At 31.9% G+C, this 18,652-nt stretch overlaps 2 protein-coding genes across 2 annotated transcripts in view; one reads left to right on the forward strand and one right to left on the reverse strand.

Annotated features, from left to right (window-relative positions):
* Positions 1-3,267: 3,267 nt before the first annotated feature.
* Positions 3,268-18,652, reverse strand: part of LOC130448622 (laminin subunit alpha) — a 51,260-nt gene continuing 35,875 nt past the window's right edge. The window contains exons 28-36 of the mRNA XM_056786056.1: positions 18,414-18,640; positions 18,186-18,353; positions 17,963-18,125; positions 17,401-17,689; positions 8,198-8,939; positions 7,725-8,141; positions 7,147-7,277; positions 3,680-6,192; positions 3,268-3,620 (exon numbers count right to left, since the gene is read on the reverse strand). Of these exons, the coding sequence (XP_056642034.1) occupies positions 3,355-3,620; positions 3,680-6,192; positions 7,147-7,277; positions 7,725-8,141; positions 8,198-8,939; positions 17,401-17,689; positions 17,963-18,125; positions 18,186-18,353; positions 18,414-18,640 (4,916 nt within the window). The 3' untranslated portion in view covers positions 3,268-3,354. The remainder of the gene's footprint in view (positions 3,621-3,679; positions 6,193-7,146; positions 7,278-7,724; positions 8,142-8,197; positions 8,940-17,400; positions 17,690-17,962; positions 18,126-18,185; positions 18,354-18,413; positions 18,641-18,652) is intronic.
* LOC130448623 (RNA exonuclease 1 homolog) lies at positions 9,175-14,943 on the forward strand. Its single transcript, XM_056786057.1, has 2 exons — positions 9,175-12,048; positions 12,315-14,943. Exons 1-2 carry the CDS (start codon positions 9,376-9,378, stop codon positions 13,029-13,031), a joined length of 3,390 nt encoding a protein of 1,129 aa, XP_056642035.1. The 5' UTR covers positions 9,175-9,375; the 3' UTR covers positions 13,032-14,943.

The raw sequence follows: 18,652 nt of genomic DNA on the forward strand, positions 1-18,652 counted from the left end.
AATAACTTCAAATACAACAAATACAACAATCAACAAATGCTCTATAATAATAAATAATTCTATACACTCATCAACTGGCCTGCACTAGTCCAGCTCAGTACAATTCCAGTGCAGCTACCAAGAACAAACCTCTAAGTACACTGACTAGAAGGTTACAGTTTCATTGATACCAATTGTATAAATATTTTTTCATTGTGTTTCTAAATCGTGATTTGAAACGTCGGCCATTTTATCGTTATGGACAAACAAAGATTTTATTTCATTGATGTATAGAGAATTGATTGTTTCAAGCGTTTTTTTATTGAAATAAATACGTTTGACCAAAAGAATGAGAATAAACCATAATTTTAAGGTAAATCACGCAATATTTGCTCCCCTAAACAATATGGCGGTTGCTTATGACGTCATCTATTCTAATATAGAAATCAAGAGAAAATTCTATAACTTTTCATATTTTTGTTTCTAAATCGTGATTTTAGGTCTGTTCTGATTGAAAATTAGTTCGTCTAGTTAATTGTTCAATTGAAGGTTCTTCTATCCATTGTAGCATGGCCTTTACCTCTATGATTTTACAGTTATATAATACTATAGGGATTCATTTAATGTTCTTGAACGAAAAGAAAGCAAGAAGAAGTCAGAAGTGATAAAAGTTCACACTTTTGATAAAAACAAAATGAAATCTAATCAATAGTGAGACAAAGACAGAAAGTAACATTTTTGTTGAGATTCATTGTTCACTATTGTACCCAGTCTAGTTAATTGTTCAATTGGAGGTTATCTTCAGTCCTTTGGAACATGGTCTTTACCTATATGATTATACAGTTATAGTTCTGGAGTACCCTCAAATCTTTGAAACCACCCTAAAGGATCTAGAAGAATAATGTAGAGGCTATGATTAGTTAGAAAAGCAAGAAGAAGTCAGAAGTGATAAAAGTTCAAACTTTTGATAAAAACAAAATGAAATCTAATCATTAGTGAGACAGAGACACAGAAAGTAACATTTTTGTTGAGACTCGTTGTTCAATATTGTACCCAGTCTAGTTAATTGTTCAATTGGAGGTTATCTTCAGTCCTTTGGAACATGGTCTTTACCTATATGATTATACAGTTATAGTTCTGGAGTACCCTCAAATCTTTGAAACCACCCTAAAGGATCTAGAAGAATAATGTAGAGGCTATGATTAGTTAGAAAAGCAAGAAGAAGTCAGAAGTGATAAAAGTTCAAACTTTTGATAAAAACAAAATGAAATCTAATCATTAGTGAGACAGAGACACAGAAAGTAACATTTTTGTTGAGACTCGTTGTTCAATATTGTACCCAGTTTAGTTAATTGTTCAATAGGAGGTTATCTTCTGTTCCTTGTCACATGGTCTTCACCTATACGATTATACAGTTATAGTTCTGGAGTACCCTAAAATTTTTTAAATCACCCTAACGGATTTAGAAGAATAATGTAGAGGCTATGATTAGTTAGAAAAGCAAGAAGAAGTCAGAAGTGATAAAAGTTCAAACTTTTAATAAAAACAAAATGAAATCTAATCATTAGTGAGACAGAGACACAGAAAGTAACATTTTTGTTGAGATTCATTGTTCACTATTGTACCCAGTCTAGTTAATTGTTCAATTGGAGGTTATCTTCAGTCCTTTGGAACATGGTCTTCACCTATACGATTATACAGTTATAGTTCTGGAGTACCCTAAAATTTTTGAAATCACCCTAACGGATTTAGAAGAATAATGTAGAGGCTATGATTAGTTAGAAAAGCAAGAAGAAGTCAGAAGTGATAAAAGTTCAAACTTTTGATAAAAACAAAATGAAATCTAATCATTAGTGAGACAGAGACACAGAAAGTAACATTTTTGTTGAGACTCGTTGTTCAATATTGTACCCAGTCTAGTTAATTGTTCAATTGGAGGTTATCTTCAGTCCTTTGGAACATGGTCTTTACCTATATGATTATACAGTTATAGTTCTGGAGTACCCTCAAATCTTTGAAACCACCCTAAAGGATCTAGAAGAATAATGTAGAGGCTATAATTAGTTAGAAAAGCAAGAAGAAGTCAGAAGTGATAAAAGTTCAAACTTTTGATAAAAACAAAATGAAATCTAATCATTAGTGAGACAGAGACACAGAAAGTAACATTTTTGTTGAGACTCGATGTTCAATATTGTACCCAGTTTAGTTAATTGTTCAATAGGAGGTTATCTTCTGTTCCTTGTCACATGGTCTTCACCTATACGATTATACAGTTATAGTTCTGGAGTACCCTAAAATTTTTTAAATCACCCTAACGGATTTAGAAGAATAATGTAGAGGCTATGATTAGTTAGAAAAGCAAGAAGAAGTCAGAAGTGATAAAAGTTCAAACTTTTAATAAAAACAAAATGAAATCTAATCATTAGTGAGACAGAGACACAGAAAGTAACATTTTTGTTGAGACTCGTTGTTCACTATTGTACCCAGTCTAGTTAATTGTTCAATTGGAGGTTATCTTCAGTCCTTTGGAACATGGTCTTCACCTATACGATTATACAGTTATAGTTCTGGAGTACCCTAAAATTTTTGAAATCACCCTAACGGATTTAGAAGAATAATGTAGAGGCTATGATTAGTTAGAAAAGCAAGAAGAAGTCAGAAGTGATAAAAGTTCAAACTTTTGATAAAAACAAAATGAAATCTAATCATTAGTGAGACAGAGACACAGAAAGTAACATTTTTGTTGAGATTCATTGTTCACTATTGTACCCAGTCTAGTTAATTGTTCAATTGGAGGTTATCTTCAGTCCTTTGGAACATGGTCTTCACCTATACGATTATACAGTTATAGTTCTGGAGTACCCTAAAATTTTTGAAATCACCCTAACGGATTTAGAAGAATAATGTAGAGGCTATGATTAGTTAGAAAAGCAAGAAGAAGTCAGAAGTGATAAAAGTTCAAACTTTTGATAAAAACAAAATGAAATCTAATCATTAGTGAGATAGAGACACAAAAAGTAACATTTTTGTTGAGACTCGTTGTTCACTATTGTACCCAGTCTAGTTAATTGTTCAATTGGAGGTTATCTTCAGTCCTTTGGAACATGGTCTTCACCTATACGATTATACAGTTATAGAATACTCTGAAGTTCCAAACAATTATCGTAGTATGTAGAATACCGTGGAACGTCCCTGAATGTGACATTTCAGTGCTTCACATTTTCTCTTTTCCTCCCAAACGATTTTCAAGAAATATCTCACAACCCCCCAAAATAAAATCACACACAGCAAACACTAAATTTATTAAAATTGCAAGAAAGGCACAATAAAAGATAAAATTTTCGATACAATATTATTTATTTCTAATTATAAAACTCAAAAAGTAGGACAGAATCCGATGGTAACGTTCCCGTTGATACCCATATCGTTGGATAAATCCCACGGTTCGTTATTGATTTCAATATTTTTGATGCATCCTATATACGGTGTTCTAGAATGTATACCTCGAACTTTCTTTATCAACCGATGTCCGCCGAGGAAGAGGGCGCTACCTGTATCTGTCGATAAAGCGTGCGGACCGATCCTCGGATCCGAATACAGATTATCCACCGATAAAGTAACAACATTCTTCGATTTAACGGCTAAAAAATAAAAAAATACAAACTTAACTTGTTCAAATAAATTACGTATTAATAATCACCTTGGATGTTGTGCCATTTTCCATCGCACAAATGGAACGTGTTGTTATTAGGAGGTATGAATACGGCGGTAATGGGCCCTTTTCCATTTTCCACGTGCAACCTCACCGTACCGTTCAACAATTCCAATACGTAATAATCTTTTTTACCGTGCGCCGCTATCAACACGCCGCTCTCCACCCTCGGTTTAATATCCAATTTGATATTAAACATTTGACCGACTTTAAATTTATCTTTCAGTTTAACGTAAGTCTCCATTCCGCCGCCGAAGTAAGTTCCCACTTCGACGTTATCGGTACAAGGAATTAATCCGTATCCGGCAGAAATATCCAACGGTTTGTTATTCATCGATATACTTCTGATACAACCGAAAAACGTCGCCGTCGTATTCAAATCGATCTGAGCGGAATTGTACAATTCGGGAGCTATACCGCCGATAAAGAACGGTAAACGCAAATTCAACATTAACGATTTACTACCGGCGGTGCTACCGGAAACCGTTTCCTCTTGATCTATAACCAATTTTCCGCTAGCTCCTTCCCGTTCGAATTCGACTAAATGCCATTTATCGTCGTTGTAAGTTCTATCGGATTTTAGTACGGCCGGTTCGCCGTCGGCTTTAAACACAAACATAACTTGACCTCCGGATAAATATACGGCGGCGTAATGTTTATGTTCTTGACTGGGCGCACGCGCGTCTATATCGGAAACGTAAAACATTACGCCCTCAGTTTCCCTAGTCCGAAATTCGAATCGAAAATCGAAAGCTTTCCTGTATTTTCCTCTGGCTACGTTAAATTCTAATCGACTACCGTTATGCGTTCCGAATCTATAACCGACGATTTTTATATCTTCCCGTTGAGGATTCGGCGATAAAGCGCATTGATCGGTACGAGGAGGCGGTACCGTAGTAGGCGGTAACGTTCCAATACGTCTAGTAGTTGTAGGTTCTTGTTCGATAACAGGCGGTTCGGCTTCGATTATAGGACCCTCGGTTTGAGGCGGATTTATCGGTCTGAAATCGTTACCGCCGTCTCCGCGTACGGTGACGTATTCTTCGTTTACGTTCACCGTTGTTATTTTCGATATTTCCGTCGTATAATAATCGTTAGTTTCTATAGGTTTCAATTCGGGTAACGGATGATTTATATCTTCGGGTTCGTCTAAAACGCATTTATCCAATATCTCCGTATGTCTATCGGTGGTGTTGGCGAAATTTTTAACTTTACCGTTTACCGTTAAATCGGCTATACAACCGTAAAACGCTCTATTAGACGCAACGGCGTTCGATTGAGGACGGATTTTATTCGGTAAACCCCCAACGTAAAGACTGGATATTAAAGCGTGTATAAAAGGCGGCGGCGCGTCGGTCACTTCGCTTTCTTCGTCGTCTATATCCATTCTTAAATAGGCGTTTTTATGTATTACCGAAACTACGTGCCATTTACTATCGTTGAAAGCTCCTTTTGAGGTTAGTTTGATTTTTTGATCGACCAATATTAAATAACCGTCTTTTAACGATAGAGAAATACTATTTTCTTGCGTTTGATCCGAAACGTAGAATATTAGACCGTCTTTATCGCTCGTTTTAAATTTAAGACTCATATTAAATTCGTTGGTTAAAGATAATTGATCCCAACCGACGTAATGATCGTTATCTTTACCGAACGAAACCATCGATGACCATTTATCCGGACAACCGGGTTCGACGTTGAAAGCTTTTATATTATTCCTCAAATCTATAGATTCCGCGTTTATCGTCACGTTAACGATACATCCGTCGAATCTAATTTCCGTCACTTCCGGATAATTATGTCTATTCGGATATCCGCCGAACGAAATTGTATCTATATATTCCAAGGTAGTACCGGTGATGTCTTTGGTCCGATCGATGACGTCCTCGGTATCGACGATTAATTTCCCTTTAGGACCGTCCCTTATCGCGGTTATTTTATGCCAATTACCGTCGTTGTATTTATTACTGGTTACCCATTTTTTAGTTTCGCCTCCTAAATTGTATTGAAACAATATTTTACCGTTTTGGATTTGAATCGATATGAAAGTTTTTTCTTTTCCGGCTAAAAATAATAATCCTGTAGGTGTGTACGTTTTGAAATTCAATTGGATCGTGGATTTCGTTCTGATTCGTAACGATCTCGATTCTAATATGGCGTAACCGTTACCGTTGAATCTATAACCGTTGCTCGGTGCTAGATTCACTAATTTGTTTCGTTCTACGGCTCCGTGATTGTTTTCGTAACCGTAATTGAAGTTCCACAGGGATACGGGGGTGTTACCGATGACCAAATCTTCCATTTCTCCATCGAACGATCGCGAATCTAAACCTTCGGGTACTTGGTAATTGTTCGGTATACTTCCGACGAATATTCTCGAATGTTTATCGTCCAAATTGAATACGGTGTAAGGGCCGGATAGGGATTTTTCGTTTGTCGTTACAACTTCGCTGCCGTTTTGTAGTTCTTCTCGAATAGAAAGCTTGGCGTTGAATCCGACCCTAAAAAAATAAAATTCACTATTACAATAAAAACTAACCTAAATTTAATGTCTAATTTTTCTCATCATACTTTTTTTATAGAAAATTTATAATTCAAAATAATTAATGCTAATTCAGACGATCAATAAAATTCAATTAATTCGAGAGTGATCAAAATGTTTAATTTCTAGGTTATGTCTCGTTTATTGCATGTCACAATACGTAATTTTGAATAGAAAAAAATGGACAAACAATTTTTTCTAATTCATATTTAAAAGCTGAGCTTGTTCCGTTTCTTTTGACATCTCGATAATGTTCAATAGTATAAGGTCTTTTATTAGAAACACTAAAATATTTACTATAAACACGAACATAAACGTCACAAAAATCACTTTGAAACCAAAAGCAACATTAATAAAGTAAATTTGGAAACAGAATTATGAAATTAAATCAACTTCTTTTTATTAAATTTCAGTTATAACCTTATATTAAATAACACGAGAGATAACCCAATCAACTGTATATTGCATCCTAAAGGCGGATTTTAGAATCAGCTGTTTAAAAATAATCAGTTGACCGACCATAGATTAACTGATAATCATTGAGGCCTGTAGTAATTCAGCTAACGACCAATATTGGTTAAGACCATTATTATAATAACGACAAGAAGAAGTATAACACTATTAATAATTGGAGCTCAAGTTTATTTATTTATAACCATTTAGTTTTCTTTATTTTTTAGGTAATTCCAAAAATTTTTCTAAATAAAATTACGAGTCCAATAAGACAATTTGAGAATCAGAATTTTATAAATAAGAGAATTATTTCATTTAAATTGTTATTATACATTTTGAATTTACTTCTAAGAAGATTGGTCAGTAGTTCAAATGAACCAAGCAGGAAAAATTTCATAAACGTAATAACTTTTGAAATATTTTTTTTGTTGAAATAAATTTAAAAAGAAAAAATAAATACCTTTCAATTATATATTGGTACCAATTGTTGTCGGCTACGTATTTTTGATTAATAATTTGTTCATTTCCATTGCCAATGTTAAAGTTTAGTACTGGATAACCATTTTGAATTATAAGTGCCATGTAATCTTCCTAAAAATAAGAGATAATTGATTTTTTCTCATGTCTTCTCTAAAGCATTGTCTTAGGATATTCTGGTAATACCCATTGCCATATCAACCATCTCATGTGAATACTTCAGTGAAATAAATAGATCTGCATTCTCTTGGTTACTGAAGAATATGATTCCATTTCAATCCAACTTAATACTTACTTATAAATATATTCCCAGTAGCTTTCATCTAGATCCATTGATTGCTAGATATTCTTGTTGTTGTTGAAATCCCAGAAAACTTAGTTTCTTTCAAAGCACTGCTTTGCAATGATTTTTTTCATTGTGTAGAAAAAAAGTGGAACTCGAATATTTTTTAAAATGTATACAATTCCATTTTTATTGTAGAAATTATACTTTCATTCCACCAATTCAACAAAATAGTTCAAATGATATTATAATTAAAATAATATTTTTACTCTACTTACTGTTTTTTGTTTGGGTATATTTGTCGCATTGGGATTTCCAATGTAAAATATAAGTCCTTGACTTTCTTGAGTCTTGAAATACCCAGAAAATTTGGAAGAAGTACTCAAAGCCTCAAGATTCTTAGGATTCCTTAGTTCCAATGTGGTATTAGTGAAAAATTTAACCCCTACTTTAATTCTATTAGCAATATCTCGTGCTAGATCGATCTGTTGAGTCAATTTTTTAACATTAGCCCTTATGGCATCGGATTTTTGTTTGTAAGTAGTCTGTAGTACCGGTAATTCATCAAGACTCTTCAAAACAGGTGGGAATTTCTCATTAACTGCATTTATTTGTCTTTCAGTTTGTTCCAAATTTCTATGCATATCATCTACTTCTTTTGGCAATAACTGAGCTTGTTCTGTTTCTTTTGGCAACTATAAAAATAAAAATAAATAAGTTATAAGATATTTAAATAAACAAATAAACTTACATCATTATAATTGCTTGACACAATCCCTTTAACTTCTCGAACAGACCACAAAGCATCTTCGGCATTTTTTGCAGCTACTTTATAGCCCTCCTCCAGATCCTGCACCTGCAGATTTTCCAATATATTCTGAATCTCTTTCAACATTTGACCAGCATCGTTTAACAGCTCCTCCACAGGCACATACTTCTCAGTGGCATTTTTCAGTTTTGGTTCTAATTGATCATTGGTAAACTGCTTTAATTCATAAGAATCATCTAAAGCTCTGTCAGAGTTAGTTTCTGCATCATTGGTACGTTCCTGTACGTTATTAAGAATTTCAGCTGCATGATTGGTATCATTTTTAGCGCTGTCCGCTGCTTCTTTGGCGCTTCTAACAGCTGCTACTATATCTTTATAAGCTCTAGCCGCTTTGACGGCATCTTGAGATCCAAATTGAGATTCTGACAAAATGTGTTCCAGCTGTTGAACTCTTTCAGATAAAGTAGAGGCATGTTCTTGTACTTGAGGTTTTAGAGCTTCTATAGTTTCCAGTTCTAATTTGTTATTGTCTAAGTTTGTACCGAAATCGTTATTCAAAGATTCTAAAGCATCGGGAGCGTCTAATAAATCTTTCAAATTTTTAACAGATACTTCAAGTAAATTGGATGCATTGGCTAAGAATTTATCGGAATCGTCTAAATTTACTTTAGATTGAGTTAATTTATCTTCAATATCATCTAATTTATTTTTCAATCTATCTTTCCTAGAATAGGATAAAATTCAAACAAATTAGTTCAATATTATTGTAATAAATCTTTTTGAAATATTAAATTGATCATTTATAGACCTACCCTCGTATACAAAAAATATAGATGTTCCTATTTATATGTAAATTTTCAACTATTCAGCTAAACGGAAACTGTATTCTAAAAATATAACAGTTTACGATAACTAACATCTGTTTAGCTGATAAAGCATTTTGGAAACTAACGACCTTAAATTATCTACGGAACATGTGTTTTATTTTTTTATTTAGATAATCATGGTTCATAAGCCACACCAGTGTCGGATATACTTGTGCATAAAAGGCCACGTGGAAAAGAAACGTTCGGTAAAATAAGAAGAATTAACGTCAAAGTCATTTACTTGTCATTAACTTTTGTAAATAAATAGGTTAAGTGATTGTTTCAACAGTACTAATGTTGCCCACTAAAGGGTATTTTCAGGATATTGAATGTCCTTATTATAATAGTTCGTGCGGTAGACCATACTGTCACTTTAGACATCGAAAAAAACAATCCGAACATGTCGAAGAAGTTGTTGCCGCATCGGAAAATGAAACAATTCCTGTGGTACCTACATATAAACCAACTCCAAAAAGTCAACTGGCAAACATTCAGAATATTAGAAGTCACATACCGATTAGTTACGTACCGGATCTAGCATTTAGATCAGACAAAAAATATAGGCCTACAACTAAAACAGAAAATCCAACTTATAAACCTACACCTTTGAGTATTCTTTCTAGTGTTAATAGGAATCAGTCCCTGCAAGATGGTAACAAGGAACATATAGAAGTTATAAACGAGATTAAACAAAATATAGCTAATGTCGAATATGACCCTACAGTATCATTTCAACCTGCTCAAGATATAAACTTTGAAGATTTATCTAGTGAATTTGATTTAATAGATGAGATAATTAATTGTACTGGCAAAACTTCCAATGTAAATAATACTAACAAACAAAAAGGATCAGTTAGTCAAAAGTCCACTAATGACTACAGAAAAGATGATTCTGAAAAAACTAAGACTGATAAAAGCAGTAATTCCACAACAGATGTTTCAAAGAAGAAAGTAGATGATTCATTCACAATTGAACATAATGAAAATGATAGAAAAAGTACATTCAAGGAAAATGTGATTAATAAAGAATCTAGTCATCATCAAAAAAATAAAGAAGGTAAAAGTCCGAGTCACGAAACAAATCAAAAAGATAAACATAAATTGAAAAACAAAGAGAAAGACTCTGGAAAAACAAATAAGGACACAAAAGAACATAAGGATAAAGATGCTTTAGAAACATCAAAGAAATCTAAAACAGAATCAACAGATGTGAAACATAAAAGCAAGGAAAAGGAAAAAAGTAGATCAGAAAGTAAATCGAAAGAAGAAAAATCACATTCTAGCAATAAGCAAGATGAAAAAGATCACCATAAGGCTAAGACAAAAGGGAGTAGTGAAAAAAACAGTCGAAATAAAAGTAAAGATAGCAGCAAAAAAGGAAAAACTGCTCCTAAAGAAAGAAGCAGGAGTAGAAGTGCAGAACACAAAAAGAATAAAGCAACAAATGATGACTCGAGGAGTAGTAGTAAAGAGCACAAAAAGAATAAATCTGCAAGTAAAGAAAGAAGTAGAAGCAGAAGTAAAGAACGCAAAAAGAATAAATCTGCAAGTAAAGAAAGAAGTAGAAGCAGAAGTAAAGAACCCAAAAAGAAAAAAGAAAAGGCGGCTAGCAAAGAAAGAAGTCGTAGTAGAAGTAAGGAGGGGAAACATAAGAAAGATAAGAAGAGAAGTAAAGATAAAAGTCCTAGTGTAAGCAAGGAACAAAAAAATAAGAGGGAAAGTGATAAGAAGTTAAAAAATAGTGGTAAAGGTGAAAAAGAAAAATCCAAGCATAGTAAGTCTGGTGAAAATAGTAAATCTAGCAATAACACAAAGTTAGATGATTTTAATTTGTTTGAAAATAATACTCTTGACTTTGACTCAGATATTGAACTCAATGAGGATGAAACAATGCTAGAATGTTACAGGATATTCAATGAATATAAACCTGAAGAAGTGAAACCACATCCTCAAGTTTCCCAAGAAGCAACACCTGCAATAAATGTGGAGAACGAATATCATGGCAAAAAACGAATAGCACATTCAAATGTTGATATTTTATTCAATGTACCAAAACATACACCAGTCAAACCAAATATTGTACAAACACCTGGTCAGATATTAGCCAATAGATACAAATTGGCTAAACAAATGCAAGCAAATAGAGAGCAAGAGTTGCTCATAAATGAAGTTCAACAAACAACAGTGGTGAAGAGACCTGCACCTTCCCTTCTAGAAGCAGCTAGGGAGAGGAAGAGAATGAGGGAAATGGAAAAGCCAAAAAGTACAAACTTAGTAGATGATATACTAAAAGGTACAAAAACAATTACCTACACACCAACACAAAAGTTGATGTCTAAAAAAATTACTCCTGTCCACAATGTTCTGGCAATAACTAAAGCAAAAGCAATGATACCGAAAATAAATCCAACAAAATCTATTAAAACGATTGCACAGACTCAAAAAAGTGGCAGAGTAGCTCATGTACCTGATGTGTCATTGAGTGATATTCCTGATGTTTTCAATGCAGATAAATCAAAACTTCCCATCAATGTTAGAACTCGATTTTTAACAATGATTGCAGACGAATGTGTTAAAATGTATATATCAAAAGAAGAAGCTTATTCGCGAGCACTAAAAGAAGAATTTAGTTGTTACGAAAAGTGTAAAGTATTAACATCATATAGAAACTCTGCAATGTTAGCAGTTAATAGGTTAAGGAAAGAAATTCAAGAAAGAAATAAAAACGGATTAGGTCTTATCGGTATCGGTGAGGATGAAGAAGGAAACACAGAAGAAAGTAAAGTGAAACAGTTTTATAACCAAATTAAAAAGTGGGTTTTAACTGAAGAAGAATTGGATATACATGGATATCCGAGGCAGACCAATGAATTTGGTGTTGCTATTATTAAAAATTTCAAGAGTACATTTCCATCTAACCTAGATGAAAATCAAAGGATATGTTCAAGATGTAACAAGATATATCAGGTATTTAATTCATGTTTATCCTTTGCGGTATATTTATTTAACTAAACTTATAATAATTGTAGAGTTATAAAGTTATGACTGTTATTTATTTCGTTGTAAAGTAAGTAAGGACTATGTAATTTATTTTAGATAATAAATATCACCAAATGAATTGAAAAATTTTATTTGAATTCCAATGGTATAAGAAAAATTTCATGAATCAAACCATGATTATAAAAAATATTTATTGCTTCTAATGAATTATAAAGTTTGATTTATTTCTTTAGGTTGATGATGATGGTTGGCCACTTTTTGATGAAGAATGCTGTTATCATCCTTTAAAAAAACGTACAATACGGGGTGAACAAACTTACCTTTGCTGTAGAACAAGTGACGAAATGGGTTGTGCCACATCAGATACCCACGTCTTCGATGGCTACACTTCAGCTAAATTAGAAGGATTTCAAACAACCATGGATTCTGACATTGAAGGAGATCCAAGAAGTCACAGTGTTTATGCGTTAGATTGCGAAATGTGCTATACCACAAAAGGTTTAGAATTGACTAGAGTGACAATAGTGGACATTGAATGTAAAACTGTTTATGAATCTCTAGTGAAACCCCTCAATCCAATCATAGATTATAATACCAGATTTTCCGGTATAACCAAAGAACAAATGGACAAAACTAGTACCAGTATTCTTCAAGTTCAAGCCAATATATTGCACTTGTGTAACTCTATGACTATTTTAGTAGGACACAGTTTGGAATCTGATATGAAAGCTTTGAAAATTGTACACGGCATGATCGTCGATACTTCGGTGTTGTTTCCACATAAAATGGGACTGCCTCATAAGAGAGCTTTAAGAGTTCTAGCTAGTGAGTATCTTCGCAAGATTATACAGAATGATATAAGTGGCCATGACAGTGCCGAGGATGCTGTGACTTGTATGGAACTATTGAAGTGGAAATTAAAATCAGACGCGAAAATTAAACATTCTTAGTTGTATTGCGAGTGTTTGTTAAAATTGATTTCGGCAAAACTTCTTTTCTCATTTAAAAGGTCTAATATATAAATTGAAATTAAAGGAACCTGAATGTTATTTCGATTGTGTTTCCTTCAATTAATGGATCAAATCTAGTAGTTGAATAACTATCGTTAATAAAATAATTTTATTTTCTGAATTTTGATTTCATTTTTCCAATTTATGTGTACGAGGGTATCGTTTTAATTTTCATAATGTGTTAAATGGTTTTAACTATTAGATTTGTGCAATTTTCAATCATTTTGAGAATTTTATAGTGTTTCTTTTTCATTCGGTTCTTTATTCGATTATTGTCTTCTTAGTCCTTTCTATTTCGATTGCTCTAAATGTTAAAAATGGTCTGTACATCAATTGAAATTTTTTTCAATTTATCTAAATCATTATAACTCTAATTATTTCATGTTTCGCTGTCTCTCTGCTTGAAATATTCTTTTAATTTTTCTATTCATCTGTATATTTGAATAAAAAAGGAGTGAAAAACAGATTTTTATCTAGAAAACAATTAGAAGATCTGTTTTAATACCAGTATTTCCTTTTCTAGGCATGTTTCGAATCTCATAGCTGTTTCCTATTTTTTGGTTTTGTTTTCCAGTCTTGAATTCCTCTCTCTGCGTACCATATTTCTCTTGGACCATTATTTGTTCTTTCTCAGCCATAATTTTCCTTTCTTTTTACCCCCTGAGTAATTTCCTTTCTCATATATATCTAATTTCTCTTCCTCTGTTTTGTTAAGATCCCACATAACTCACTATTGGTCTTATTATTGTTTTATAGAGATGTTTTTCTGGAGATTTTTTAGAACTTATTTAATTTAGTGTTATCCTTGCTTCTATGTTTCCTCAATCGTTACCGTAGTCCTTGATGTTTCTATGAAGACCTGGCAAAATTCCTTCAGCTCATTCTGTGGTTTCGAAAGGATTTCTACTATGCCAGTAGTTATGATGTTCTGCTTAAACCGATAAACTGTGTTAAATCAGTGGTGGCTTGAGTTGTGCTACAATATGTGTACATAGGTTGTGTGCAGTATTGCGGAAAGTTTTATTTCGATTTTCTATATATTGAGACACATGGATCATTGCCAAATAGACATACCTTCCACTGGTGATCTTATCAACCTATACTTTTGCTCTTCGATGTATTAGGTCCTGTTGCAGGCATTCTAAAAACCCTCTGTTACCATCACAATAATTGTGCACAACCTTTAGGGGGTAATATTATGGTTTTGGTTAACTTCGGGGGGAGTTTTGAAGTTTTAATTTTAAAATAAACAGTTTGATGTGTTTTAGTACATTCTAATATTAACACAGAAGGTGGAAATATCACGTGAAAATAAAATTAAAATAAAAAAACCAGTACTTAGTTCTTTTATTAAAAGTTTTAAGACGATTTTTTGTTGGGGAGTGTATGTGTTGTATTATTCTGTCATCTATCATTTTTTTTGCTATCTACATCTTATTTTGTATTTATAAATGTTTTTACAAACAAAATCGAATTCCAAGGTTATTGAATAAAATTACTATCAACCTAATATACTGGATGTCCCATTAGACAAAACGCAGAAAGACCTTTTAATAGAAAACGATACTTTTGTCGAAGATCCTTCTCTTCTTATTGTAAATATAAGATTTAATTTATTTTTTTTTATTAATATTCTTTTTTTCAGTGATAAATATTAATTTTATAAATTTTTATTCATTTATAATTAGTACATTGAAAATTTTTTCATGTTCAATTTTGAGTTTAATTTGTTAATTAAGATAATAAATACATTGACTAGCAAATATTGTAAAATGCCTCAATGTATAGTGATGTTTATGAAGAGTTACTATGTTTTTAATAAAAATGTGTAAAACTTGTGTATTTTCCAAAATTTTAAACATTCTTACCTTCATTAGAATTTGATTTACACTATCACACAAAAGCAATTATTTTAATATTCTTTAAATTCATCCTGTATGGAACTATTGAACCTTTTTATGGTGTTATTTAGAACAAATCCATACGATGTATCCCCCCACAAGATAAATTCTAATGAGACTTATCACAATTATAACATATGTACACAAACCCTGGTCTTAAATGGGGAGATTTACTTTGAAACGTTCTGGAATTTTTTAAAGCGACAATTTTTTAAAAGTTTCATTTTTTTATCACTTATTTAAGTACAATCCATTTTTTTCTTTCCAATTTTGTCTGAGAAAATTGGGGGGTTTAATTCTATTCATTTTAATTTTGTCACTAGGTGTGAAGAAATGACACTCCAAAAGTTAAATTTCAATACTTGATGCTTTCAAATGAAATTATCTTCTTTTTTTGTTCCAAAAGGTCCTGCATCTAAACATGGAGCAGAAAATCGTTCAGATAAGGATAATTATATGTGAAATAGTCCTTTATAAAAAATTTTGTCAATATGAGTGAAGAAATGACACTCCGGAAGTTGTTTTAAACATTTGATGCTTCCAAATGAAATTGTCTCCTTTACTTTTATTCTAAAAGGTCCTTCAGCTAAACATGAAGTAGAAAATCATTCAGATAAGGATAATTATATGTAAAATAGTCCTTTATGAGAAATTTTGTCAATCTGAATTAAGAAATGACACTCCGTAAGTTGGTTTTAAATATTTGATGCTTCCAAATGAAATTGTCTCCTTTACTTTTATTCTAAAAGGTCCTTTAGCTAAATACGGTGTAGAAAATCATTCAAATAAGGATAATTATATGTGAAATAGTCCTTTAGAAAAAATTTTGTCAATATGAGTGAAGAAATGAGATTCCTGAAGTTGGTTTTAAATATTTGATGCTTCCAAATGAAATTGTCTCCTTTACTTTTATCCTAAAAGGTCCTTTAGCTAAACATGAAGTAGAAAATCATTCAGATAAGGATAATTATATGTAAAATAGTCCTTTATGAGAAATTTTGTCAATCTGAATTAAGAAATGACACTCCGGAAGTTGGTTTTAAATATTTGATGCTTCCAAATGAAATTGTCTCCTTTACTTTTATTCTAAAAGGTCCTTCAGCTAAACATGAAGTAGAAAATCATTCAGATAAGGATAATTATATGTAAAATAGTCCTTTATGAGAAATTTTGTCAATCTGAATTAAGAAATGACACTCCGGAAGTTGGTTTTAAATATTTGATGCTTCCAAATGAAATTGTCTCCTTTACTTTTATTCTAAAAGGTCCTTTAGCTAAATACGGTGTAGAAAATCATTCAAATAAGGATAATTATATGTGAAATAGTCCTTTAGAAAAAATTTTGTCAATATGAGTGAAGAAATGAGATTCCTGAAGTTGGTTTTAAATATTTGATGCTTCCAAATGAAATTGTCTCCTTTACTTTTATCCTAAAAGGTCCTTTAACTAAACATGAAGTAGAAAATCATTCAGATAAGGATAATTATATGTAAAATAGTCCTTTATGAGAAATTTTGTCAATCTGAATTAAGAAATGACACTCCGGAAGTTGGTTTTAAATATTTGATGCTTCCAAATGAAATTGTCTCCTTTACTTTTATTCTAAAAGGTCCTTTAGCTAAATACGGTGTAGAAAATCATTCAAATAAGGATAATTATATGTGAAATAGTCCTTTAGAAAAAATTTTGTCAATATGAGTGAAGAAATGAGATTCCTGAAGTTGGTTTTAAATATTTGATGCTTCCAAATGAAATTGTCTCCTTTACTTTTATCCTAAAAGGTCCTTTAGCTAAACATGAAGTAGAAAATCATTCAGATAAGGATAATTATATGTAAAATAGTCCTTTATGAGAAATTTTGTCAATCTGAATTAAGAAATGACACTCCGGAAGTTGGTTTTAAATATTTGATGCTTCCAAATGAAATTGTCTCCTTTACTTTTATTCTAAAAGGTCCTTCAGCTAAACATGAAGTAGAAAATCATTCAGATAAGGATAATTATATGTAAAATAGTCCTTTATGAGAAATTTTGTCAATATAACACTTCAAAACACGGATTTTAATATTTGATACTCTTGAGGGAAATTGCATGTTAAATATTTATCCTTGAAGGTCATTTGGAGATACATATAAGTATATTTATATATTTAATAGTCCTTTATGACAAATTTTGTCAATATAGGTTAAAAAACGACCCTCAAATATAAACGGATACACATTCTAACCTAACCTAACATTCTGTATTATTTTTTTTTTGTTATAAATGTTTTTGGGCAAATTTTTCTTTATACTTTTTGAAATAATTTGATATTATGAATTATGATAAATCAGAATATTCAAACATTATTATGTTTTTTGTCCCCACTTTAATCTCAATAATAATATCGGTTCAATTTATTTTACTTACCCTATCTTACCAATAATGTCTTCAGCTTCTTTAGCCATGTTAAGTGAGAATTGTGTGTGATTATACAAATTATCCAGTTTTTTATTGAAATTCTTCAAGTTATCTTCGACTTCGTCGACTTGTTCCTTCAAATTTTCAACTGGAATTTTAAATTCGGTGACGTTTTTTAACAGATCAACAACTTTTTTCAACGAATTGTTAGCGATCGCATTAGGCTGGGTTAAATTATAAGTTTTCATGATATCTAAGATCGCTTCGCCTTCTTTAAGTGCCTTATCAACTTCGTTTCCTGGAAATAAAATAAAAACCTTAGCGTTGGGAACAAAAGCAGTTATGAACCAAATGACTAAAAATGCTCTGTTATAGCATTCTATATATTTTCTAAATTTTACATTTTTTGATATTTATGATTAAAGGAAATATTCACAACAATACTGATTCGAATTAAATTGAAATTTCATGAAATTTTTATTAATTAAAAATATTGTAAGTAAATAACGTCAGTTGGTTCATAATAGCTGTTGATTTTTTTCAATAAAATATATAAAAAAAATAATTTCACCTGCTTGTTCATGTAATTCGGTGAATATTTTATCTATATCCTCGGCGGTTTTAATAGCTTCTTCTTCAACTAATGATATTTCATCGAGCAATTCTTCTATTTTATTTTTTATAGTTTCGGATTTATTTTTATATTCTTCGCTATTTTCTAACGAATAATTAGACTGGAAAAAAAACAGTTAAACAATAAAAATCGATATTTCTAATCAATTAATACAATTTACCTTTCTATTTAAAGCCTTTGCGTCCTGTTCCAAACGTTCCACTTCTTCTAATGGATTATTCAAGCTAGTATCACTTGGATTAATCTCGTCCAATTTCGGTTTTAGATTTTCCAATTGTTCACGCATATTTTCCAATCTTCTTCTAGTAAAATATCCCGATTGGGTCGTCTGAAAAAACGATAATAAAAAAAATATATAATCGAGGATCATTTATATCATTAAACTTACATCAAAATCATTTATAATTGGATCTATAAGTTCGGCTAATAAATCCGTGTCGTTTAAGAGAGCATGGTGACAAGTATCGCATCTGTGGCAACCGAAGTTAGGCTCGAAAGCCCATCTGTGCGGACACTGATCGCATTTCTCGCCGATGACTCCTTCGAGACATTCGCATTGTCCCGTAAGGGCGTTACAACCGAGTCCTAATGAATATTCACTTTTACATCCGCAAGCTGGAAACAAAA

The sequence above is a fragment of the Diorhabda sublineata genome, chromosome 9 (genome assembly GCF_026230105.1).
Source record: "Diorhabda sublineata isolate icDioSubl1.1 chromosome 9, icDioSubl1.1, whole genome shotgun sequence".
Classification (NCBI taxonomy): domain Eukaryota; kingdom Metazoa; phylum Arthropoda; class Insecta; order Coleoptera; family Chrysomelidae; genus Diorhabda; species Diorhabda sublineata.

Excerpts from the sequence above, each read along its gene's own strand:
- LOC130448623 (XM_056786057.1), top strand. The coding sequence starts at position 9,376 with ATGTTGCCCACTAAAGGGTATTTTCAGGATATTGAATGTCCTTATTAT. Across the intron at positions 12,049-12,314 it reads GATGTAACAAGATATATCAG|GTTGATGATGATGGTTGGCC; the intron begins GTATTTAATTCA and ends TTATTTCTTTAG.